This window comes from Mus caroli, chromosome 6 (genome assembly GCF_900094665.2).
Source record: "Mus caroli chromosome 6, CAROLI_EIJ_v1.1, whole genome shotgun sequence".
Lineage (NCBI taxonomy): Eukaryota > Metazoa > Chordata > Mammalia > Rodentia > Muridae > Mus > Mus caroli.
In genome coordinates, this window is record NC_034575.1 from 25,412,450 (window position 1) to 25,431,815 (window position 19,366).

Here is a 19,366-nt window from a genome sequence, read left to right on the forward strand (position 1 = left end):
GGGGGGGGGGCGGGCGAGCACTGGGGAAATTAATCAAAGTGGGAGTTCTTTGCGGATTTTTTTCTTTTCTTCTCTCTTTCCTTGTAAAAGCCAGCTTAAAAACAAACAAGAAACAAACAAGCAAGCAAACAAAAAGCACCTAGTAATTGTTTGAACCACATTAAAAAGGCAAAGAAAAACAACCACCCTGTCCCCCCCCCCAAAAAAAACCCAACCTCCCCCAAACTAGTTTCTCAGTGTGCAGAGGATGACAGACAACTAAATGCAAAGGTAATACCCCCGGAATGAAGGCATCCCCCTCCCCCCACAGGTGACAGTTGAAAACTGGCTCAGGTTCACTGCGCCTGGTCACCCCTAACAGTATTCGGGGTGATAGTTTCAAGCATCTGCACTTTGCTCAGAGAAAAAAAAAAACAGTGAAAGTTATTTCCCCAGACTTCCTAGAAAGAGTTTGTTAAGGGGGGTGTGTGGAGGGAGGTAATGTCACAACACCCTACTAAATTTGGAAACGTTGTGGCTAGGAACCAACTGACTAACTGGGACATGGATTCCTCCAGAGCGGTTTCCCCAAAGCTGGCCTGGGAGGGGTTGCCACTACTGGCCAGCGGCTAGGATGCGCGCTTACTACTACTGCCCCTCTCTTTTCTGCCTGGCCTACCTCTGAGTCAGGGAGCTCTGAATTCTCCCGCCTTGGTTTTTTCTGGCCTTCGATTTTTCCAAGTGGTTTAGTGGTTGAGACATTTTTTCTTTCTTTCTTTCTTTCTTTCTTTCTTTCTTTCTTTTTTTTAAAAAAGTTCCCTACTTTTGACATCCTGAGCACTCCGAAGGAAAAAGACTCAACACATTTTCAACAAACTTTCCCAAACCTGTGAAACGTGAAAATCTTAGCAAGAATTTGCATTTCTCATTTACCTTATCTGCTGTGCTTCGAATGCTGCCCAGAGGTAGAAGTTGATGGTGCAAAAATAATCTTTCCTTCCTATTTAGTGATCCAATTGGCAAGGCCACTGTTCCAAATAACCCAGTCATTTAGATTAGACAACTGAAGCGCTGGAGAGCGCCACGGGAGCGTTTGCGGTCCTGTTTTGATGGAGGCTCTGATGAGATTCTTAGAATCGAAATAATAGATCAGTGCATAAACATTGGCAAACAGAGAAACAGACAAAAAGAGCGAGGAATAGCTTTGGCAACTCGAATTCACCACTATAGGATGATAGCTGTAAATATTTTCTCTTTTTCCTTTACCCCTCCTCACCACCCCCATACATTTGCTTGCATGCTTACTCCCACATGAACTAGTCTTTTAAAATATAAGAATGACGTACTACCTGAAACCTGTTTCTCCCTTAATTTATAACGTGAGCAAATTTTCCTTAAATTATCTGCAATAATTTTTTTTTTTTAGAAACATTAAGGGAAGAAAAATTTGCTTTGCTTCTCAATCTGCATTTAAACCTCTTCTTCCTTCCTTTCTTCCTTTCTTTCTTTCTTCCTTTCTTTCTTTCTTTCTTTCTTTCTTTCTTTCTTTCTTTCTTTCTTTCTTTCTTTCAGAAAGGGACTAAACAAACTGATGGAAGAATCAAGCCAGTGTCATCTGTCCATCTCCTCTTGTTCTCTTAATCCCACTGAGAACAGAGAGGGGACAGAGAAAGACCCTGTGGTGAGGAGAGGCGCCACTGGGAAGAACTCATCGCTCTGTTTTGTTTTGCAGTTCAGCACCGGAGGAGACAAGCCAGCCATCTGGCTTGATGCGGGGATCCACGCTCGAGAGTGGGTTACACAAGCTACTGCACTGTGGACAGCAAATAAGGTCATTTTGCTTAAAATTCCTCACATACTTTGTCTTTGGGGAGTTAGGTTCTCTAAGTAAACACACACTGCCCTGGTGGGCCTGATTTCGAGCACTCTCAGCCAAATCCTCCTCTTGCCACAGCGTCAGGAAACAGACTCAGGCAAGCTTTCTTTTCTTTGGTGTTGGATCATGGTACTGAGTCCGTAGGCCCCTTGTTAAAAAAACACAGCAAGCCAGAAGAATTGGAAGGGGTGGTGGGCACCGTCTGGGGTCTCAAGTTTCAGCCTAGAAGCAGGAGGGAAGCTTGGCCCTTAGAGGGAGGTGCCTCCACTACAAAGTCTTGAAAGGGCTTCAGAGGGCAAATGGAAACACGTGGGTGCGTGCGAGAAAACTCTAACCTACAAATCTAAAGTGAACTGAGCTGAGGGAGTGTAGGTTGTTCTGAATATTGCCCAAATCTGATTCTGAACTCAGAATGTAGCAATTTCTCCCTTCCACATGGTCCTTGGCACAAGAGCCAGGACACGATGCTGGGTGTGACCTAGGCTGGCATTTCTTAAGTAATTCCAAAATGACATGCTATAAATCAGAATGTTAATTCATGAGCAAAGGAAATCAATCCACATCAGATCATTCAAGCATGTGCAACCACGTGCATGCCGACTGATACATTTTTCCCTTCAATTAAAATGCGGTTACCTTTAGGGTATTATGAAATGGATATTTAACAGTTGAATAATAATGCCTTAGGATGGCTGAGCACAGGAAATGAATAAATTTTAATCCAGCAGAAACTTCAGCTCTCCTGCAATTGATTGCAGTCAAAATGTAATTCCCCAAATGGAATTTAACCGGTTCTCCATATCTTTAGCAAAGTCCCCGAATATTTAAGCAATCTGATGTTGGTCCCGAGTTCTTTTGGAAAGTCACTCCATTGGAGGATTAATGAATATCAAGGGTTTTTTTTTTCTTGAATATCAAGTTTTAAAAATTTAGTTTATAGATCCAAAGAAGCCATACATGCCATTTCCCACCATTGCAAAAAGTATCACTACACAAAACAAAACAAAACACCCAGGGAGAGAGGATTGCTATTCCTAAGAGAAAAAATTAGTCGATATTTACTTGATAAGGAAAATAAAACTGGTAATTACTTAATATAAGAAAATTACTGTCACCAGAAAGGAAAGTTATAGACACTGTAAGATGCACACTCCAAGGGATTTGAAAGTTTCCCATAGATCAACAGTGGCCCCTAATTCATGTTTGGAAACAGCAATAACAACAACAACCCGAACAAAAAACCCACCCCCACCCCCCTCAACCAAACCACAAAACCACAAAACCACAAAACCACACTGCCACAGTATTTTGCAATGCATCTTCTGGGCCAAGCAACTGGTAAGATTGAAAGCCTGTGTCTCCTCTCAGATTGCATCTGATTATGGGACTGATCCAGCCATCACTTCCCTTCTCAATACTCTGGATGTCTTCCTGCTGCCTGTCACAAACCCTGATGGATATGTGTTCTCTCAAACCTCCGTAAGCCGCTCAATCATTTTATTTGTTGCTTTGTGTTGTTCTTACGTCCACAGGACTTAAGACACGCAGGGACATGGAAAACCAAACAAAAGTAATCTGTCTGTTCTTGATGGACTCTTAGCAGAGTGCACACTTTCTCAGGAGTGGCACAGGGAAGTGTTTATAATCGTTTCTTATTCTGACATGCGATGTCTTTCCGTGTCCACTCAGCCAGAGCCTATGTCAGCTGGTAGCTGGACTCTTCCAGTGCTGGGCTTGCAGTGAGTCACCTAGGAGACCTGTTGCAATTATCTCCGAGTGTGTGAGTGTGTGTGTGATAGAAAAGAAGAGGCAGACATTACCTTCTGACAGGTAGATTGCTACAGGGTTTAAGTAGGCAGCACAATGCATCCTAGCATTTTTACTTACAATTTGTCAAAGTACTCCTCTGTAATATCAGTAAAAGGAGTTCTATAGGCTCCCTCCCCCTAAGACACCATTACAAAAGCACCACTATGGCATTGTGACCTCATGCATATTCAGAATGAATCAGACTCTCAGGTTTATTCTGGTAGAGAGCAGATGACAATGACAATGACAGAAGCGGTTTTCCCCCCCAAAGAGACTGACATTCTCTGTTCATAGCCCAAGACATTGCATGAATGGATATAGGGTCCACAAGCAAGCCAGAGGAATGCTGCCTATAATCTCTTAGAGGATCATTAAAAACAGAAACAAAACGAAACAAAAACAACCCAAAAAACACAATGCATTAAACACCCATGGCAGTTCTGTAGTAAGGTCACCAATTTAGCCCCATATTTTACCAAACTATTCTCTCACAAATTCCATCTCTTTCCTTTGTTGTTGTTGTTGTTGTTGTGGTAGTGGCTGGCATTTAACAGGTCCATGTTTTATGGAACATGGTTTGGCAGGCATTTACTTGAGAGAGGAAGAACATAAAGTCAGCCCTGCATGGGGACCATTTGACAGCTCTGGGCAAAAGAACTAGCGCACAGTTCTGAAGGGAGGGGACAGGGGACCACACGGAAAGGGACCTGCTGATGAAAAGGGATGACCATCTTTTTCTTCCTCCATATTCGTATTTGGTTGGATGTTTAAAGAATCGTATGTGGCGAAAGACCCGGTCTAAACAGTCGGGAAGCTTCTGTGTTGGTGTGGATCCTAATCGGAACTGGGATGCAAATTTCGGAGGTGAGCACCGGGTGTCATCCCGGGGGATGCCCAGACTGAATTCTGGCCATCCAGCCGACTGGTTTGCGTGGCTTTGCAGTCCAGTTTAGTCCATTTAGGATTCAAGTCATTTAAACCCCTCTTTGAAACACTTCACTAAATTCTTTCCCTTCACGGGTGTGCAGCCAGCCCTGTCACAGCCCCAGGCAGCATTTAACTGGGTTTGCTTCACATCTTGGTTTTCCCGCAGGCTGTAGCCAGGTTCAGCCTCTGAGCCAAAGAAGCCAGGCTTTGCACAATGACGGTGTGTGTGTGTGTGTGTGTGGGGGGGGGTGTTGAGGGTGGGAGTGGGGGTGGGGAAGCGGCGTAAGAAGCGTGGAACCAACCGCTAGAGGGGGTTAGGATCTATAAGGAAGAGATGCATTACATCATCTGGTAGATGCTTCGAGAAGGAAAACTTACAAAAAACAAAAAAAGTACAAATTAAGAAATGGATTTTTGAATTACAGTCAAAGATAAAATGTTAGCTTGCTCATTTGGTTTTATTGACTTCAGCTTTTCTGTTTGGGGGGGGGGGTCCACTGGCAAGCCAGCTGGGCGTTCTTTTATGCTTTTAGGCACCAGTTAAAGCTGCTTCACTGATCACAGAGTTGAAATTTGTTAATTTTTTTCCTACTACTTTCCTGTAACAGTGCATTAATTGCTTTCCCATTGATGTGAGCGAACACTTGACAAGCTTCGTCTCAAGGGAAGAAAGGCTTATTTTGGCTACAAGTTGGAAGGGACATTGCACCATGGCAGAGAAAGTGGGGTGGTAATAGGACCAGGAGGAATGTGCTTGCATTTTGTCCCTAGTCTGGGGGGTGGGGGTGGGGGCTCCTGCTCACGTGGTTCTCCTCTTTCCTTTTAACTCACCCAAGCACGCCAGCCTGTGGGACCGTGCTACCGTATTCAGGATTTAGGGTGGGTTTTTTTCTCCTCAGTTAAATGTCTCTGGAAAGCTCTCCAGAAGTGTATTTCCTAGGTGTTCCAAATCTAGTTAAGATGACAATGAAGATTAAGTATTACAAACCCGGAAGCTGGGTGCTGTGTCTTTTTTCCTAATAACTAGCACAGAGTCTCCAACACAGAGAACAATCATTAAATATTTGTAAACCAAATGAATTCTCGAGAGTTACGGAAGTGAGACAGGACCCACTAGGGAGGTGTGATGGGGCAGGCATGAGTGGTAACTTCATTCATTGCTTTAACGATTTATTCTTCTTCTAATTTTTTTTTTTGCATAGGAAAAACATAATCAGAGACCAGACACCAAATATTGAACCAGATCCAGTAATTTGATGCCACGTCTCCCTCTGAAACATGATTCTTAAATAATTTTAACATAAGATGGCATAAGTTATATTTACATGGATTTTGCCCAGCTCATGTAGAGAGCTTGGGAAATCTCAGCCCCCACCTGCTCCCTGAGAGATTCTTAAACATTCACAGATCTGCCAGGCCTGCAGGGATCCCTGGTTCAGGCATCTGAGCAACTATAGCTGTTGAGAGAATCAAGGGCAAAGGTGGCCTTGCCAAATGTCGTGATTTCTTCAGGGTGGACAGCTTGTCAGAGGTTCCTTAGATTTGTGACTTTGTAACTTGGAAATATAGATACATAGAAACTTCTACTCTTGGACTCTACAAGTTTGAAGAGGGCCCAGAAAGTGAAGTTACAGGACTCCCACCCAATTCGGGGAGCTATTCTTTCAACAGCTCCCACAGAGAGGAGATGACCTCATCCGATAGCTTCTTCTGCTGTACAGAGGATCCATATTTTAAAAGAAGAGATGCTTCCAAGATGAGTCCATTTCTGCTTCCTGCCCATCCCCTTAGAGCAGGGATGCCGACCTAACACAAGCACAGGCCTATCCTGATTTTACACAGGAGGGACATATAATGCACATGGTAACATTCACCCTGCACTGTAGCCCCGGCTGCTCTGAAACTCACTTTGTAGATTAGGCAGGCCTTGAACTCAGAAGTCTTTCTGCGTCTACCTCCTGAGTTACTGGTGTACCACCTGTGCCCAGCCACAGTGTCTTCTTAAAGCTACTGTCCTAACTAGCCTGCTTCTCCTCCTTCTTTCTTCATCCCACTAGGACCTGGAGCCAGTAGCAACCCTTGCTCTGATTCATACCACGGACCCAGTCCCAATTCTGAAGTGGAAGTGAAATCCATAGTGGACTTCATCAAGAGCCACGGGAAAGTCAAAGCATTCATTACCCTTCACAGCTATTCCCAACTGCTCATGTTCCCCTATGGCTATAAATGTGCCAAGCCAGATGACTTTAATGAGCTGGTGAGTTCCCACATTGTTATTTTGGGTTTAATGACCACATCTGTGGTGTGGACAAGTGAAGTTCCATTCATAGAGTTAGATACTGAGGAGGAAGAATATGAGTGACAGGCTATACACCCAACGCAGACTACGTAAATAGAATTCAGAAATCAGTGGTGCCTTGCCTTAACACAGATGATCCCAGAATCTGCTTTCCTTTTTTTTTTCCTTTTTTCTTTTTTGAGACAGGGTCTTACTATGGGTAGCCTAGTCAGGCTGGCTGTAAATTTGCAGTTACAATCCTCCTGCCTGTGTTAGTGTCTTGAGTGCTTGGGGTACAGATGTGTACTACCATGACTGGCCTTAGGAGCCTACCACCACCTTTAATTTCCACGGCATGTGACCGGGATGTGGAACAGAGGTTCTTGGATTGCTGGACAGATGCTCTGTGCTGAGCCACGGTGTGGCTACCCAGAATTCACTCGGACTTCGTTGGGGCCTTTGGCTCTGTGACCTGACATGACAGTGCACTGGTATATGATATGTACTTAAAAGGCCTTCTTCCATAACTCAATTCCTTCTGTCATCTTTCCCATTTCAGAAACAAACAGATTGGCTACAGCCTTGGGTCAGATGGTGACATCTCGGGGAACTGCTCACAATTGAGCAACAGCAATTCCCAGATGAAGAGAATGTGCAAATATTTCCAATTTGGCTTTTAGGCTTGATTTTGAAACCCATCTGTTAGGGATAAGCTTGGAATTGAGACCTTTTGGACAATTTACCTTCAAATAGGGTTTTGCCAGCAGACCCAGGCTGTCACAGAATAGATAATTCCAGTTCAAATATATCTTTCATCTTATCAGTTATATTTTTGGGTTTGTTAGGATAGTTTTGAAGCTTGAAGAGGACGTGTTACCAAAGTTACACAGGGAGTGGGGTGGGATGTCAAGGTTGGTAGGAACTAAATATATTCCCTGCTCACATTTAAAAAATATATATAATTTATTTGTAATTAAAAATCATCGTATAAAATATTAGGTTTTATTATGGCATTTAAAAATTTTGTAGCAGGGCGGGGTGGTGCACGCCTTTAGTCCCAGCACTCAGGAGGCAGAGGCAGGCAGATTTCTGAGTTCGAGGCCAGCCTGGTCTACAAAGTGAGTTCCAGGACTGCCAGGGCTATACAGAGAAACCCTGTCTCGAAAAACCACAAAAAAAAAAAGTTTCTGTTGATTCTTGCCCCTATATTTTTCTCCCCCCTCTGTTTCCTGTTGTAGTCTCTTTTCCCCTTTCAAGTAACATATCTTCCTCTTACCCCCTTATACCTTTGGAAATATGTCTTTCCCTCTTGATAGCTCTTTTATGGGTCTATATTTACAGCTGGATAATCTTCAGTTGTTCCAATCCCTTGCTCAAGTATCTGTGAGCTAGTTCTGTAGTCTGCAGCCTAGAACTGGCTGTCTCCGTCTTCAAGGGAGCCCTGTTCACATGGGGCAGAAGCTTGACGATTAGAGGTTCCCCTTGTTGTCATCTGGCTGTATTGATGAAGTTTACTCTTTTAGGGGAGATAAATCTGTGAATTACTTAAAGAGTAGATACCCGATTCTCCTGGGTCTTCCTACACTGCACCCCACCTCCAAACTACCCTGATTCCTTTAAGGACTTACAATGTGGGACCAAACTCCCACCCCATCCCAGGTGTTGTTTTCTGAATGCCAGCTTTGGTTGTCTGTTCTTGAAAATCCCCCCCCCCCCCCGTGAATGCAGAGTCTGTGTTTCAGGTTAGCCATCAGAGGAGCAGAGTGCAGCTGTAGCTGCTATCCATCCCACCCTTCCCTCTCCTCCCGCGGATGCAGTTGAGGGTCACCTTAGCTTTTGGCAGTTGCACCACGCTGTTGAGTCATGCTGGGCTCATTGACAACTGAAACCCCCAGGCTCTCCGAGGCTTTGGCTGAGCCAGGTTTTCCCCATCTGGTATTTGTACAGTTGTTTTCCTGGACCCAAGTTCAAGACCTTGCATTTATCCTTAGCAAGGACAGTAAAGCCTCAATCAGTCAAAGATGGAGCCCTTGAGTAATGGAAAATATTTTGCTGAGGTCTGCTTCTTGGAGACAGAGAGAATCACAGGAAAATAAGCCAGCAGGGATCAACTGGGAAAAAAAAAAAAACCAAAACCCAACAAACTTCCCAGGTACATCCTGAGGTCAGTACATACACTCTTGCTTTAGTCCCCTTAAGCCCACAAGACTTTTGAAAATTTTGTTTTTTTGTTTTTGTTTTTGTTTTTGCTTTTGTTTTTTGGTGTTTTGAGACAGGGTTTCATAACAGCCCTGGCTGTCCTGGAGCTCACTCTGTATACCAGGTTAGCTTTGAACTCACAGAGTTCCACCTGCCTCTGCCTCCTGAGAGCTGACTAAAGGCATGTACTACCACAGCCTGGCAAGTTTTAAAAAATTACATTATTATTATTATTTTATGTGTATGGGTGTTTTGCCTGCATATATGTCTGCATACTACCATATGGTTGCTAGGAATTGAACTCAGATCCTTTGGAAGAGCGGCCATCTTGTTAAGAGCAAGCTCTTAACACTTGAGCCATCTCTCCAACCTACTTCCTAAAAATTTTAAAACTGCATTTATTTTTCTTAAAAAAATTACTTATTTTTATTTATATGAGCACACTGCAGCTGTCTTCAGACACACACTAGTTGAGTATACTGGATCCCATTACAGATGGTTGTGGGCCACCATGTGGTTGCTGGGATTTGAACTTAGGGTCTCTGGAAGAGCAGTCAGTGCTCTTAACCACTGAGCCATCTCTCCAGTCCAAAACTGAATTTGTTTACTTTGTGTGTCTGTGTGGAAGTCAGGGGACAGCTCACAGGACCTGGTTCTCTTCTTCTACCATGAGAGCCACAGGGACTGAGTTCAGGCTGTCAGGCACAAACACCTTTAGCCACCGAGTGATTTCTCAGGCCACCAATACTATGTGCATTTATTTTTCTAGAGCTACTGGGGGAAATAATGGATTCTGAAGCATCTAAAACAGCTGCATAATGATAGAGTGACTATGTCATGTTGTATGTTCACAGCAGAACAACATGTGGTTACTGTCCAGAGAAATGGTTGAGAGAAAAGGAACGGGTATACGTCTGTGTCAGCTAATGAAGGAGTCCACTTCACCAGGCCTCCCTGTCTATGTTAGAATATTGGGTAACTGGTTTCCCATGAGGCAAGTTTTATCTGTTCACTTTTCCTTCTAGGATGAAGTGGCCCAAAGGGCTGCCCAGTCTTTGAAAAGACTCCACGGCACCAGTTACAAAGTGGGACCCATCTGTTCTGTCATCTGTAAGTATCTAACCTGCTAGAGGTCTGTACACATGACCTATAAAGAGGGGAGGCACCATTTGAATTTGGGCTAATGCTTTTAAATGCCTTCACGTGAAGTGATGCCTCGCATGCACATAACCCAGACTTACCTGTTTTTCCACAGAAGGTCTAGGTTCCCCATGAAATATTTATGATGTGATAACAAAAGATTTCCTGGGGATGTGAGTTTTGTGCTGTCTCCTAGGCTTATCCACACACCTTTAATCCCAGCACTCTGGAGGCAGAGTCAGGCAGATCTCTTTGAGTTCAAGGCCAGCCTGGTCTACAAAGTGAGTTCTAGGACAGCCAGGGCTGTTACACAGAGGAACCATCTTGAAAAACAAAACACAAACAAGAAACCTTTATCAAAACTTACTCTAAAAGTCATGTTCTTTTATTAATTTTCCCTTTCTTGGCCAAGAGGGACTCCTGTCTTGAGTAGGTTTATGAGCTATGGGTGGTGAAAGAATGGATGTGGCTCCTTTAAGAGGACCTGGTTAAAAAAAAAAAAAAAAAAAGAGGACCTGGTTAGAGGCTGAGGGATTAGTTCAATGGTAGCGTATGTGCTTAGCATGCATGAGGTCCTGAGTTTAAAAGCCCTGGGTTCAGTCTTCAGTATCAAAAACTCAGAACCAAACAAATAGCAACAACAGAAAACTCCTGGCTTTTTCAATGGGAAGTTGCTGTTACAGGCAGTTGCCTGTGCACTGAATGGCGGGGAGGGGAAGGCAGATGAGGCAGGGATACATCTAGAAGTTTACTGGAGACTCTGTGAGACTTTTCTGTCTTCCAGTAGGGACACTGGGAGATCTCGGCACGCCCTGAATTCTGAACCATTTAAATGCCCTTCCTTACACATAAAAGCTAGAAACTCAATGCTATACAGTCAGTGTCCATTTCCATAATGTCCTGTGCCCAAAGGGCCTTTGGAAACTAGTAGAACATGGACCTCAGACAGACATTCTATATTCAACAGGCTTTCAGTAAGCATCTGCCTTATGCTAAACCTGATGCCAAGCACTGCAGATACAAGATTTCTTCTGCAAAGTGTGTGTATATATTTGTGTGTGTGTGTGTGTGTGTGTGTTTGTACATGCATGCGTGGAGGTCAGAAGACAACTTGTGGGAATCAGATCTCTCTTTCTACTTTCTGTGTTCCCGGGATCAAACTCAGATCATCTGGCTTGCACCAAGTTCAAACTTTGCCTGCTGAACTCCCTTGCCTGCTCAGAGGTCACTCTGAAGAGAGGTGAACAGGAATGCACAGGAATATTAGGATGTGTGTGCGATAGTAGGTTATGCACGGCTCCAGAGTACTGTAAAACTGGGGTGGGGGATTTAACACAATGAAGAAGCTTCACATTGGAAGGAAACAGGGTTTTAAAGGTTAGTAGCCATCAGGCAGCTGACGAAGGAACAAAGGGCTAGATACTCTGACAGTCAGACCCGAGGGTACTGAAGCAAGGAGCTGCAGGGAGGGTCCTGAGAGCCACAAGTAGGGTTGGGATTGCTGGGACGGAAGATGTGAGGAAGGGAGGACGAGGAATGGGGTTTGTGTGCTGTGTGGAGACTTTCATCTGAAGGATTCTGGAAGCCATCTTGGAGTTTTTAGTGAAGCAATTGAGGTATTGAGTGGAGGTTGTAATGGTCACGGACTGGAAGTAGGTACGTCCTCCAGCAAGAGCTGGGGGAGTTAGAGTTGGAGATGATGGTCTAAGCTATGGCAGGCATGAGCATGCGCAATGTCTGGGACATGCCATTAGCCCTTGCCCTTTAAGGGTGGTAGAGAGTTTCTTGCTGAAGGTCATTGGATTGTGCCAGTCACTGAGAAGGACATTCTGGATCATAAAAAGGGAATGATGGAAAGAGTATGAATTTGGTTATAGAAATATTGAGCTTGAGCTACTTGTAGGGTTCACAGGCTTTATTATTATTATTATTATTTTTGTTTTGTTTTATTTTATTACAAGACAGGGTTTTGTTGTATCAACAGCCCTGCTATCCTGGAACTCACTCTGTAGACCAGGCTGGCCTTGAACTACAGAGATCCATCTGCCACTGCCTTTCAAGTGCTGGGATCAAAGACCTGTATCACACACTGGGCTGGATCTGCAGGGTTGTAGGCGCTGAGATTCTGCAGAGAGGAGAGGGAGGAGCAGAAAGGGAGAGGGATTGATTTAGGATGGGTTGATACGGGGACAGTGGTTGAAGCAGGAAGGCAAGGAGATGTTTGGAGTGGGAAGAAGCTTGGGAGGAGAGAGGCAGCAGGGGACTAAGCAGAGAAGCTGAGGACCTTGAGTTTCAAAGACCAGGGAAGAGCAATTATTAAAAAGGAGACAGTGGTTAGAACGATAAAAGCCATATAAAGGTCAACACTCAGGAAGGAACATTCTCCATTGGGTTTCTGTGACTGGTTCATTAGTGGCCTTGGCAGGCACAAAAGAGTGGCTGAGAGGAAGGGAATGGAGTGATTCAGAACGAGAGGCTGTTTTTTATTTTGTGTTGTTTGTCTACTTTTAAGACACATAGTACACATATGAATACATATGTGAGTGATGACTGCACAATGGAGATGCCAAGAAGAGGGGGATGGAGCAACCAGGCAGTGCTGTGAGCACAGACAGAGCTACAGCCATGGTGGGGGCTGGCAGGGGAAGTCTGTGGGACTGCTCACTTGTTAGTTATGGTTTTTATTTTTGTTTGCTTGCTTTTTTTTTTTCTTTTTGGAGACTATGTGGACCTGGGCAGCTTCAGCCTTGAGAGATTTTCCTGCGTTTGCCTCCTAAGCGCTGGGGTTAAAGGTGTGGACCACCACATCCAGCTACTTGTGGTTTCCTTTAATGGGAGTTTTAAAAGCCAGAGCAGTGAGAGTTACTCAGTAAATCCGGAATGCTTTATGGAAATGCACAAGTACTTCTGATAATACAAGCAGTCATGAGAGTTTCTCTCCCTAGATTATGGGCTTCTGTTTTATTCTGTGTTTGTTTGTTTGTTTGTTTAGTTTTTCCTCCCTTCCTTCCTTCCTTTCTGAGCTCTATGGTACACTAAACTTTATAGGAAAAAAAATCAGTACTTATTATATTTATTATCATGTTTAATTTCATTAATGACTTTTGTTGTCAATGAACACAATCATATTTAACTGGCTGGAGTCAATGCCTGTGTATATCTCGTATTAATCTGTTTAAAGTTAACATCTTTTCCTATAGAGTGTTTTGTTTTTACATGTTAGTTATTTGTTATTTTATTGATAAATCTCAGTTATAAGGTTTTTGGCTTTGTCCAATTTTATGTAAGGCAATGCTACAATTTATACTTTATAAGCTCTTTTTTAGTAAGATGGTCTTTGGGGAAAATATTCCCATAGAAAGATTAACCACCCAAGTGGAGTGAATGGCTTTTGAGGTTTTGTTATCTGTGTTTTAGGCTGTTCTCTGAGAAGACTGATCTGCAAACAGTTGCTGAGACTTAAAACCATGTTGTGTGTGGTCTTGACATTACCTTTTTGTTTGTTTGTTTGCCTTTTAGACATGGTCTCAGGTATTCCAGGTTGACTCAAACTTACTAAGTAGCCAGGAATCATCTCGAACATCTAATCCTCCTGCCTCAGCTTCTTGAGTCCTGAGATTGTAGGTGTGGGCTGTAATGGGTTTTTGTGTTACTGGGGGTTGAGTCCAGGATTTCGTATATGATAGGAAAGTAATCTACCAATTGAGTCATATCCTCGTCTCTCAGGGTAATCTCCAGAGATCCTGAGTATTGGCAGTGGGCACAGAGAAGTGAATCTAGCTTGGGACCCTGGCAACAACTTAAGTTGTTGATGTACTTGCTTTTGTTTGTCAGGCTCGGGGTGGAGGTTGGCGCGTAGGATGGATGTTGGCACAATGCATCCTGTATTCTCCCAAATCCCCCATATATGTATCATTCCTATCTGTCTGTCTGTCTGCCTGTCTATCTTCTTTTGATGAATTCATTATTTTATTTTTTTAAGCTACTAAGATTTTACTTTTTTGTTTTTTTATTCACATTATATATATATATATACACAGGTGTTTTGTCTGCATTATGTCTGTGTACTCTGTGTCTGCCTAGTGCCAACAGAGGCGTCAGATCCCCTGGGACTGGAGTTAAGACAATTGTCAGCTGCCATGTGGATGCTGGGAATCAAACCCAGGTCCTCTGGAAGAGCTGCCAGTGCCTTTAACTGCTAAGCTATTTCTGTAGCCCCAAGTCTCATCCATTTCATTATGAGGGATTTAGGCTTTTATCTTCCCTTGGCTTCTAGACCTTGGAAGGCTGGGGTTAGTTAGTGTATTTTTTCTTCTGAGGACACAGATATCAAAGATAGTTCCAATAAGTAAATGTCAGACACATACAGGTTTGCTCTATGATCCCTTAGGACCTGGTCCTTCATACATGCAGCTCCTGGCTGCGGGCCTTCTCAGTGCTGATTCTGGGATCCTGACTCACTCCAACCTGGAGAATAACCTGGTCCTCTAAGACTAGCTAAGTGTGTCTTGCCTCGTGACTCAGGCTGGCATGCAGCTCCAGGCTGAGCACCTGCTCGCCAAGCCTGGGCCAGCTGCACATCTTTGGTAGGTGAGACATTTCCTGGGCAACTTCATGCCTGCAAAGGGCTCTGAAGGAGCTCCACAGAGTCACGAGAGTGAGAACATTAGGAGAAAGAATACAACCATAGAGGATAGGAGCCTGTGTCTGAATTACAGTTCTGATATTTTGGAACCAAGGCACTTTGGGGCAGTTACTTATTCTCTCTTGCTTTTGTCCATCTGTGATCCTTGATGTAATATAATTTGACGAGGCCCCACTTATTTATTGATAATGACACTTAGAATCATTACTCAATTGATTTTACTTTTTTTTTTCACAGTATTGAGGATTGAACCTGGGACCGAGTGCATGCCAGGCAGGTGCTAGCTCAAAACTGACATTTACTGACTAATAAGCATTCTACATAGATTGTCTGACCTCAGTTTCTTCTGTACAATGGGGACAGCACTCCTCAGACTGAAATAGGCATAAAAGGAGCCAATGAAGGTGCACTTAGTGAGCCAAGCCAGTGCTGGGCTTGCCTTCTAATATCTAGTTCTTGTTGCCCCGTATCATAAGATGTCACTCATCCCCACTGACACACAAATCTTTTGGAACTTAGAGAGATAAGTTAGTTTGCTTTAGATCACCAGCTACTGACTTGCAGGCTCGAGACTCTTCTGAAAGCTCGGACTTTTGTCCGCTCTACACCTCTCAGTGGGATTGGCTCTGCCAAAGGTACAAGGTGCTAATCTTGGAACCCAAGGAGATCCATTTAAGTTAGGTTAAGTTAGGCACTAAGTTAACCACTTAGTGTTTTCTTTCTTTCTTTCTTTTTTTATATATCAACTGTTTTTTATTTATTATATGTAAGTACACTGTAGCTGTCTTCAGACACTCCAGAAGAGGGAGTCAGATCTCGTTACGGATGGTTGTGAGCCACCATGTGGTTGCTGGGATTTGAACTCCAGACCTTCGGAAGAGCAGTCGGGTGCTCTTACCCACTGAGCCATCTCACCAGCCCCACTTAGTGTTTTCTATTTGCTAGGTACTGTGGTGGTTGCATCAGGGAAAGACAGTCACCAGTTATAGAAACCCTTGGGCTTAATCAGTTAAGCATCCCAAATTCAAAAATCCCAATCCCAAAATGTTTCCAACTCTAAAACTTTCCCCTGCCAGTGGAAAGCCACAGTGGAAACTACTTACAGGACAGGTCTAAGTGAGGGCACAGGTACACTAACAATAGTGATCAAATGATCTCCGGGCTACGAATATATAAGGTATATATAACACACAAATGAATTTTATGTGTAGATTCAGGTCCACCCCCAAGATACCTTATTATGCATATATAATTATTCCAAAATCTTGAAAATATCTGTATTTAAAACCACTTCTGTTTCCAGGGCTTTGGATGGGGGACAGGTGTCTTGTAATTTGCAACACTAACCTTGAGTCCTGGTCTTTGTTGTAACAGCCTCCCTGGTCTCTGTTCTTAGGTACCTGGTGACTTCCTCCAACCTGTCCTTCCTGGGAGGGGCCTCAGGGCCAGTCCATTGTTTAGCTTTTCTGACTCCTGAATACCTCAGGAGTTTGTAGCCTAATGCCATCTTTCTTTATCACGTGCCACGTCATCGTGTGCTTATCTCAGGTGCATAGTAGCACTGAGCATGTGATCTGACATCACATGGGCTTGAAGCCAGGAACCAAGTCACTCACTGGATTTGTAATCCATTTTATCCCACTAGAGAAAACAATGCCTGTGCCTGCGAAAGAAGGAAATGGTGTGTCCTCCCTAAACAGGGGAAGGTGACAATTAGGGCATCGAGCAAATGGTTTCTAACTAGGTAAATAAAGTCAGGAGGCTCCTGGGAGCACCAAAAAAAGGCTAAGTATAGCGTCCATTTGAATACCTTTTTTGTTTTAAACTACGTTGTTTTGTTTTGTTTTGTTTTTTTCTTGGTCTGGTTCTTGTCATAAGCGTGAACCCCTAGTAGACTGTACCTGTTCCTGAAGCCCATGCTTAGAAGGCTGGTCTTGTCTTTGATCATGCCCGAGGTCTACAGAAATAGTACAATCATATTTCATTTCTGTTTGTCCCTCAGACCAGGCCAGTGGCGGAAGCATCGACTGGGCTTATGACCTTGGCATCAAATACTCATTTGCCTTTGAACTGAGAGACACAGGCTACTATGGCTTCCTCCTGCCAGCCAAGCAGATCTTGCCCACAGCAGAAGAGACCTGGCTTGGCCTGAAGACCATCATGGAGCACGTACGAGACCACCCCTATTAGGGACATACAGAACAGACGAACACCATTAAAATCTCTGCCGTATAAAGCACAACTGGCTTCTGATCATTTCCTTTTCTATCCCCAATCTGGAAACCGTATTTAACCCCTCCCAAACCCCAGGGCTGGGATTTGATCCAGGGACTTGCCCTTGCTAGGTGAGTACTTCCCCAAGTACCCAAGTACCCCAGCTCCCGATTCTCTCATTTCTGTTGTCCCAAAGCCACAACAAGTTCCTGGCTGTTATCAGTGTATTTTTTTTAACCTGTTCTAAGCGAACTATTCCTGGCATCCTTTAACCTTTTAAAGGCCAAGATCACAGGCACATGCTACCACACCTAGCTCTTGATTATTTTGGAAGGGGAGTGGCTAACAAAGATATTTTAATATTTGTGTTGAGCATGAGGGTTAAGAGAAAGAGAGATGGGGCTGGAGAGAAAGGTCTGCATGAAAAGAACACTGGCTGCTCTCGCAGAGGACCTCAGTTCGATTCCCACCCACGTGGTGGTTCACAACCATCTGTAACTCCTGCTCCAGGGCATGTGATGTCTTCTTTTAACCTGAAGGTTATATGGTACATGGTGCACAGTCATACATGTGAGCAAAACACTCATTTCTTAAAATAAAATGAATAAATCTTTAAAAAGAAAGAGAAAATGAGAGGAGATCAGAAGCGAATAAGACACACCCAAGAGTTTGGTGTAAGCTCCTCAAAGAAAAGTCCCAGAAAATAAGAGAGTCTGAAGTGTGGTCTTGAACTCACAGAGATCCACCCGCTTCTGCCTTCCAAGTGCTGGGATTAAAGGTGTAAGCTATCATGCCTGGCCCCTTGATGATGATGATGATGATTGCTGATTCCTCCTCCTCTTCTTCCTCTTCTTCCTCTTCTTCCTCTTCTTCCTCTTCTTCCTCCTCCTCCTCCTCCTCCTCCTCCTCCAGGACAAGTTTCTCTGTGTAGCCTTGGCTGTCCTGGAACTCACTCTGTAGACAAGGCTGGCCTTGAACTCTTAGAGATTGGCCTGCCTTTGCCTCTCAAGTGCTGGGATCAAAGGTGCACACCATCGCTGCCTAGCCACCCTTGATTACTTTTAAGGGTACAATTCAACAGCATTAAGTGTGTTCACCATGTTACGCCTCCATCACCAATATCCAGCTCCAGAACGCTTTCATATCATCTCAAACTGAAATACGCACTCACTCATTAACTGGTCAACCACCACCACCTTCTCCCTTCGGCTTCTTGTAAGCATTATTGTACTCTATGAATTTTGCTATTCGAGGTATGTCAGAACCAAAATCCCACAGTGTGGGACTTATTTCACATAGCATAATTTTGAAACAAGTCTCAATTCTTCATCTTGTGGTGTGTGTGTGTGTGAAAGAGAGAGAGAGAGAGAGAGAGAGAGAGAGAGAGAGAGAGAGAGAGAGAATGTTTAGCTAGAATCTATCTCACTAAGTAGCCTGTCTCAATACATTAAATGCTGGAATTTCAGGCATAGACTGAGCCCCTTTATTTTAAATAGTGTAACATTTCAAACTTAGCAATGGACTTAGTTCCTTCATGCAGTCAACACTATCAATAACAAAGAGCCAGGCATCTGGCTCCTGTGTATCCTTTGGTTTTGTTACCTCTCGACATGTTGAGTTTGTCCCTCAGCTTGTACACAGATTCTCTTTAGACCTTCACCTCGGTTAGTGGTTTAGACTTATTAATTCGTTTGCTTATTGATTTGTTTGCTTATTGATTGATTGACTGACTGATTGATTGATTGATTGTGTTCCTTGGGAGACAGTGGAAAATAGGTTTCAACATCAGAATTCTGGGCACTTAATTCTTTCTATCATTCTTCCAGCTGAATCTAGTCTTTGTTTTTCTTTCTATTAACTTCAAGAATGTGGTCTGTCTTGGTGTGAACTAGAGCCCTGACTCTGTGGTGGGCAGAGCACATGTGGGTGCCAGTGTAAGTACTGGGAGGACACAGAGCTCTGAGACAGGCCGAGAAGATAGGGAGCACGGTTCTGCCAAGTCTGATGGAGGCTGCCTCTAGGGACCCAGTGCCTTATCTATCTATCTGTCTGTCTGTCTGTCTGTCTGTCTATCTATCTATCTATCTATCTATCTATCTATCTATCTATCTATCAATCTATCTATCTATTTATTTTAACTAGGTTGGTTCTTGGGCCCTGACAGAGTGAGTATTAGGAAAGACATGACAAGTCATACTACCCTATCTATAAAGATATTGTTAATTTCTTATCCATCACTTTTGATGATAAGTCCTTGACCAACCTCCAGCATGATTCCTCTGAGGACAACTTAGCAATC

The 19,366-nt window shown here is 43.6% G+C and overlaps 1 protein-coding gene across 1 annotated transcript in view; it reads left to right on the plus strand.

Annotated features, from left to right (window-relative positions):
- Positions 1 to 17,088, plus strand: part of Cpa2 (carboxypeptidase A2) — a 23,120-nt gene extending 6,032 nt beyond the window's left edge. Inside the window, exons 6-11 of the mRNA XM_021165039.1 lie at positions 1,712 to 1,810; positions 3,224 to 3,334; positions 4,438 to 4,528; positions 6,649 to 6,848; positions 10,094 to 10,178; positions 16,856 to 17,088. Of these exons, the coding sequence (XP_021020698.1) occupies positions 1,712 to 1,810; positions 3,224 to 3,334; positions 4,438 to 4,528; positions 6,649 to 6,848; positions 10,094 to 10,178; positions 16,856 to 17,043 (774 nt within the window). The 3' untranslated portion in view covers positions 17,044 to 17,088. The remainder of the gene's footprint in view (positions 1 to 1,711; positions 1,811 to 3,223; positions 3,335 to 4,437; positions 4,529 to 6,648; positions 6,849 to 10,093; positions 10,179 to 16,855) is intronic.
- Positions 17,089 to 19,366: the final 2,278 nt, after the last annotated feature.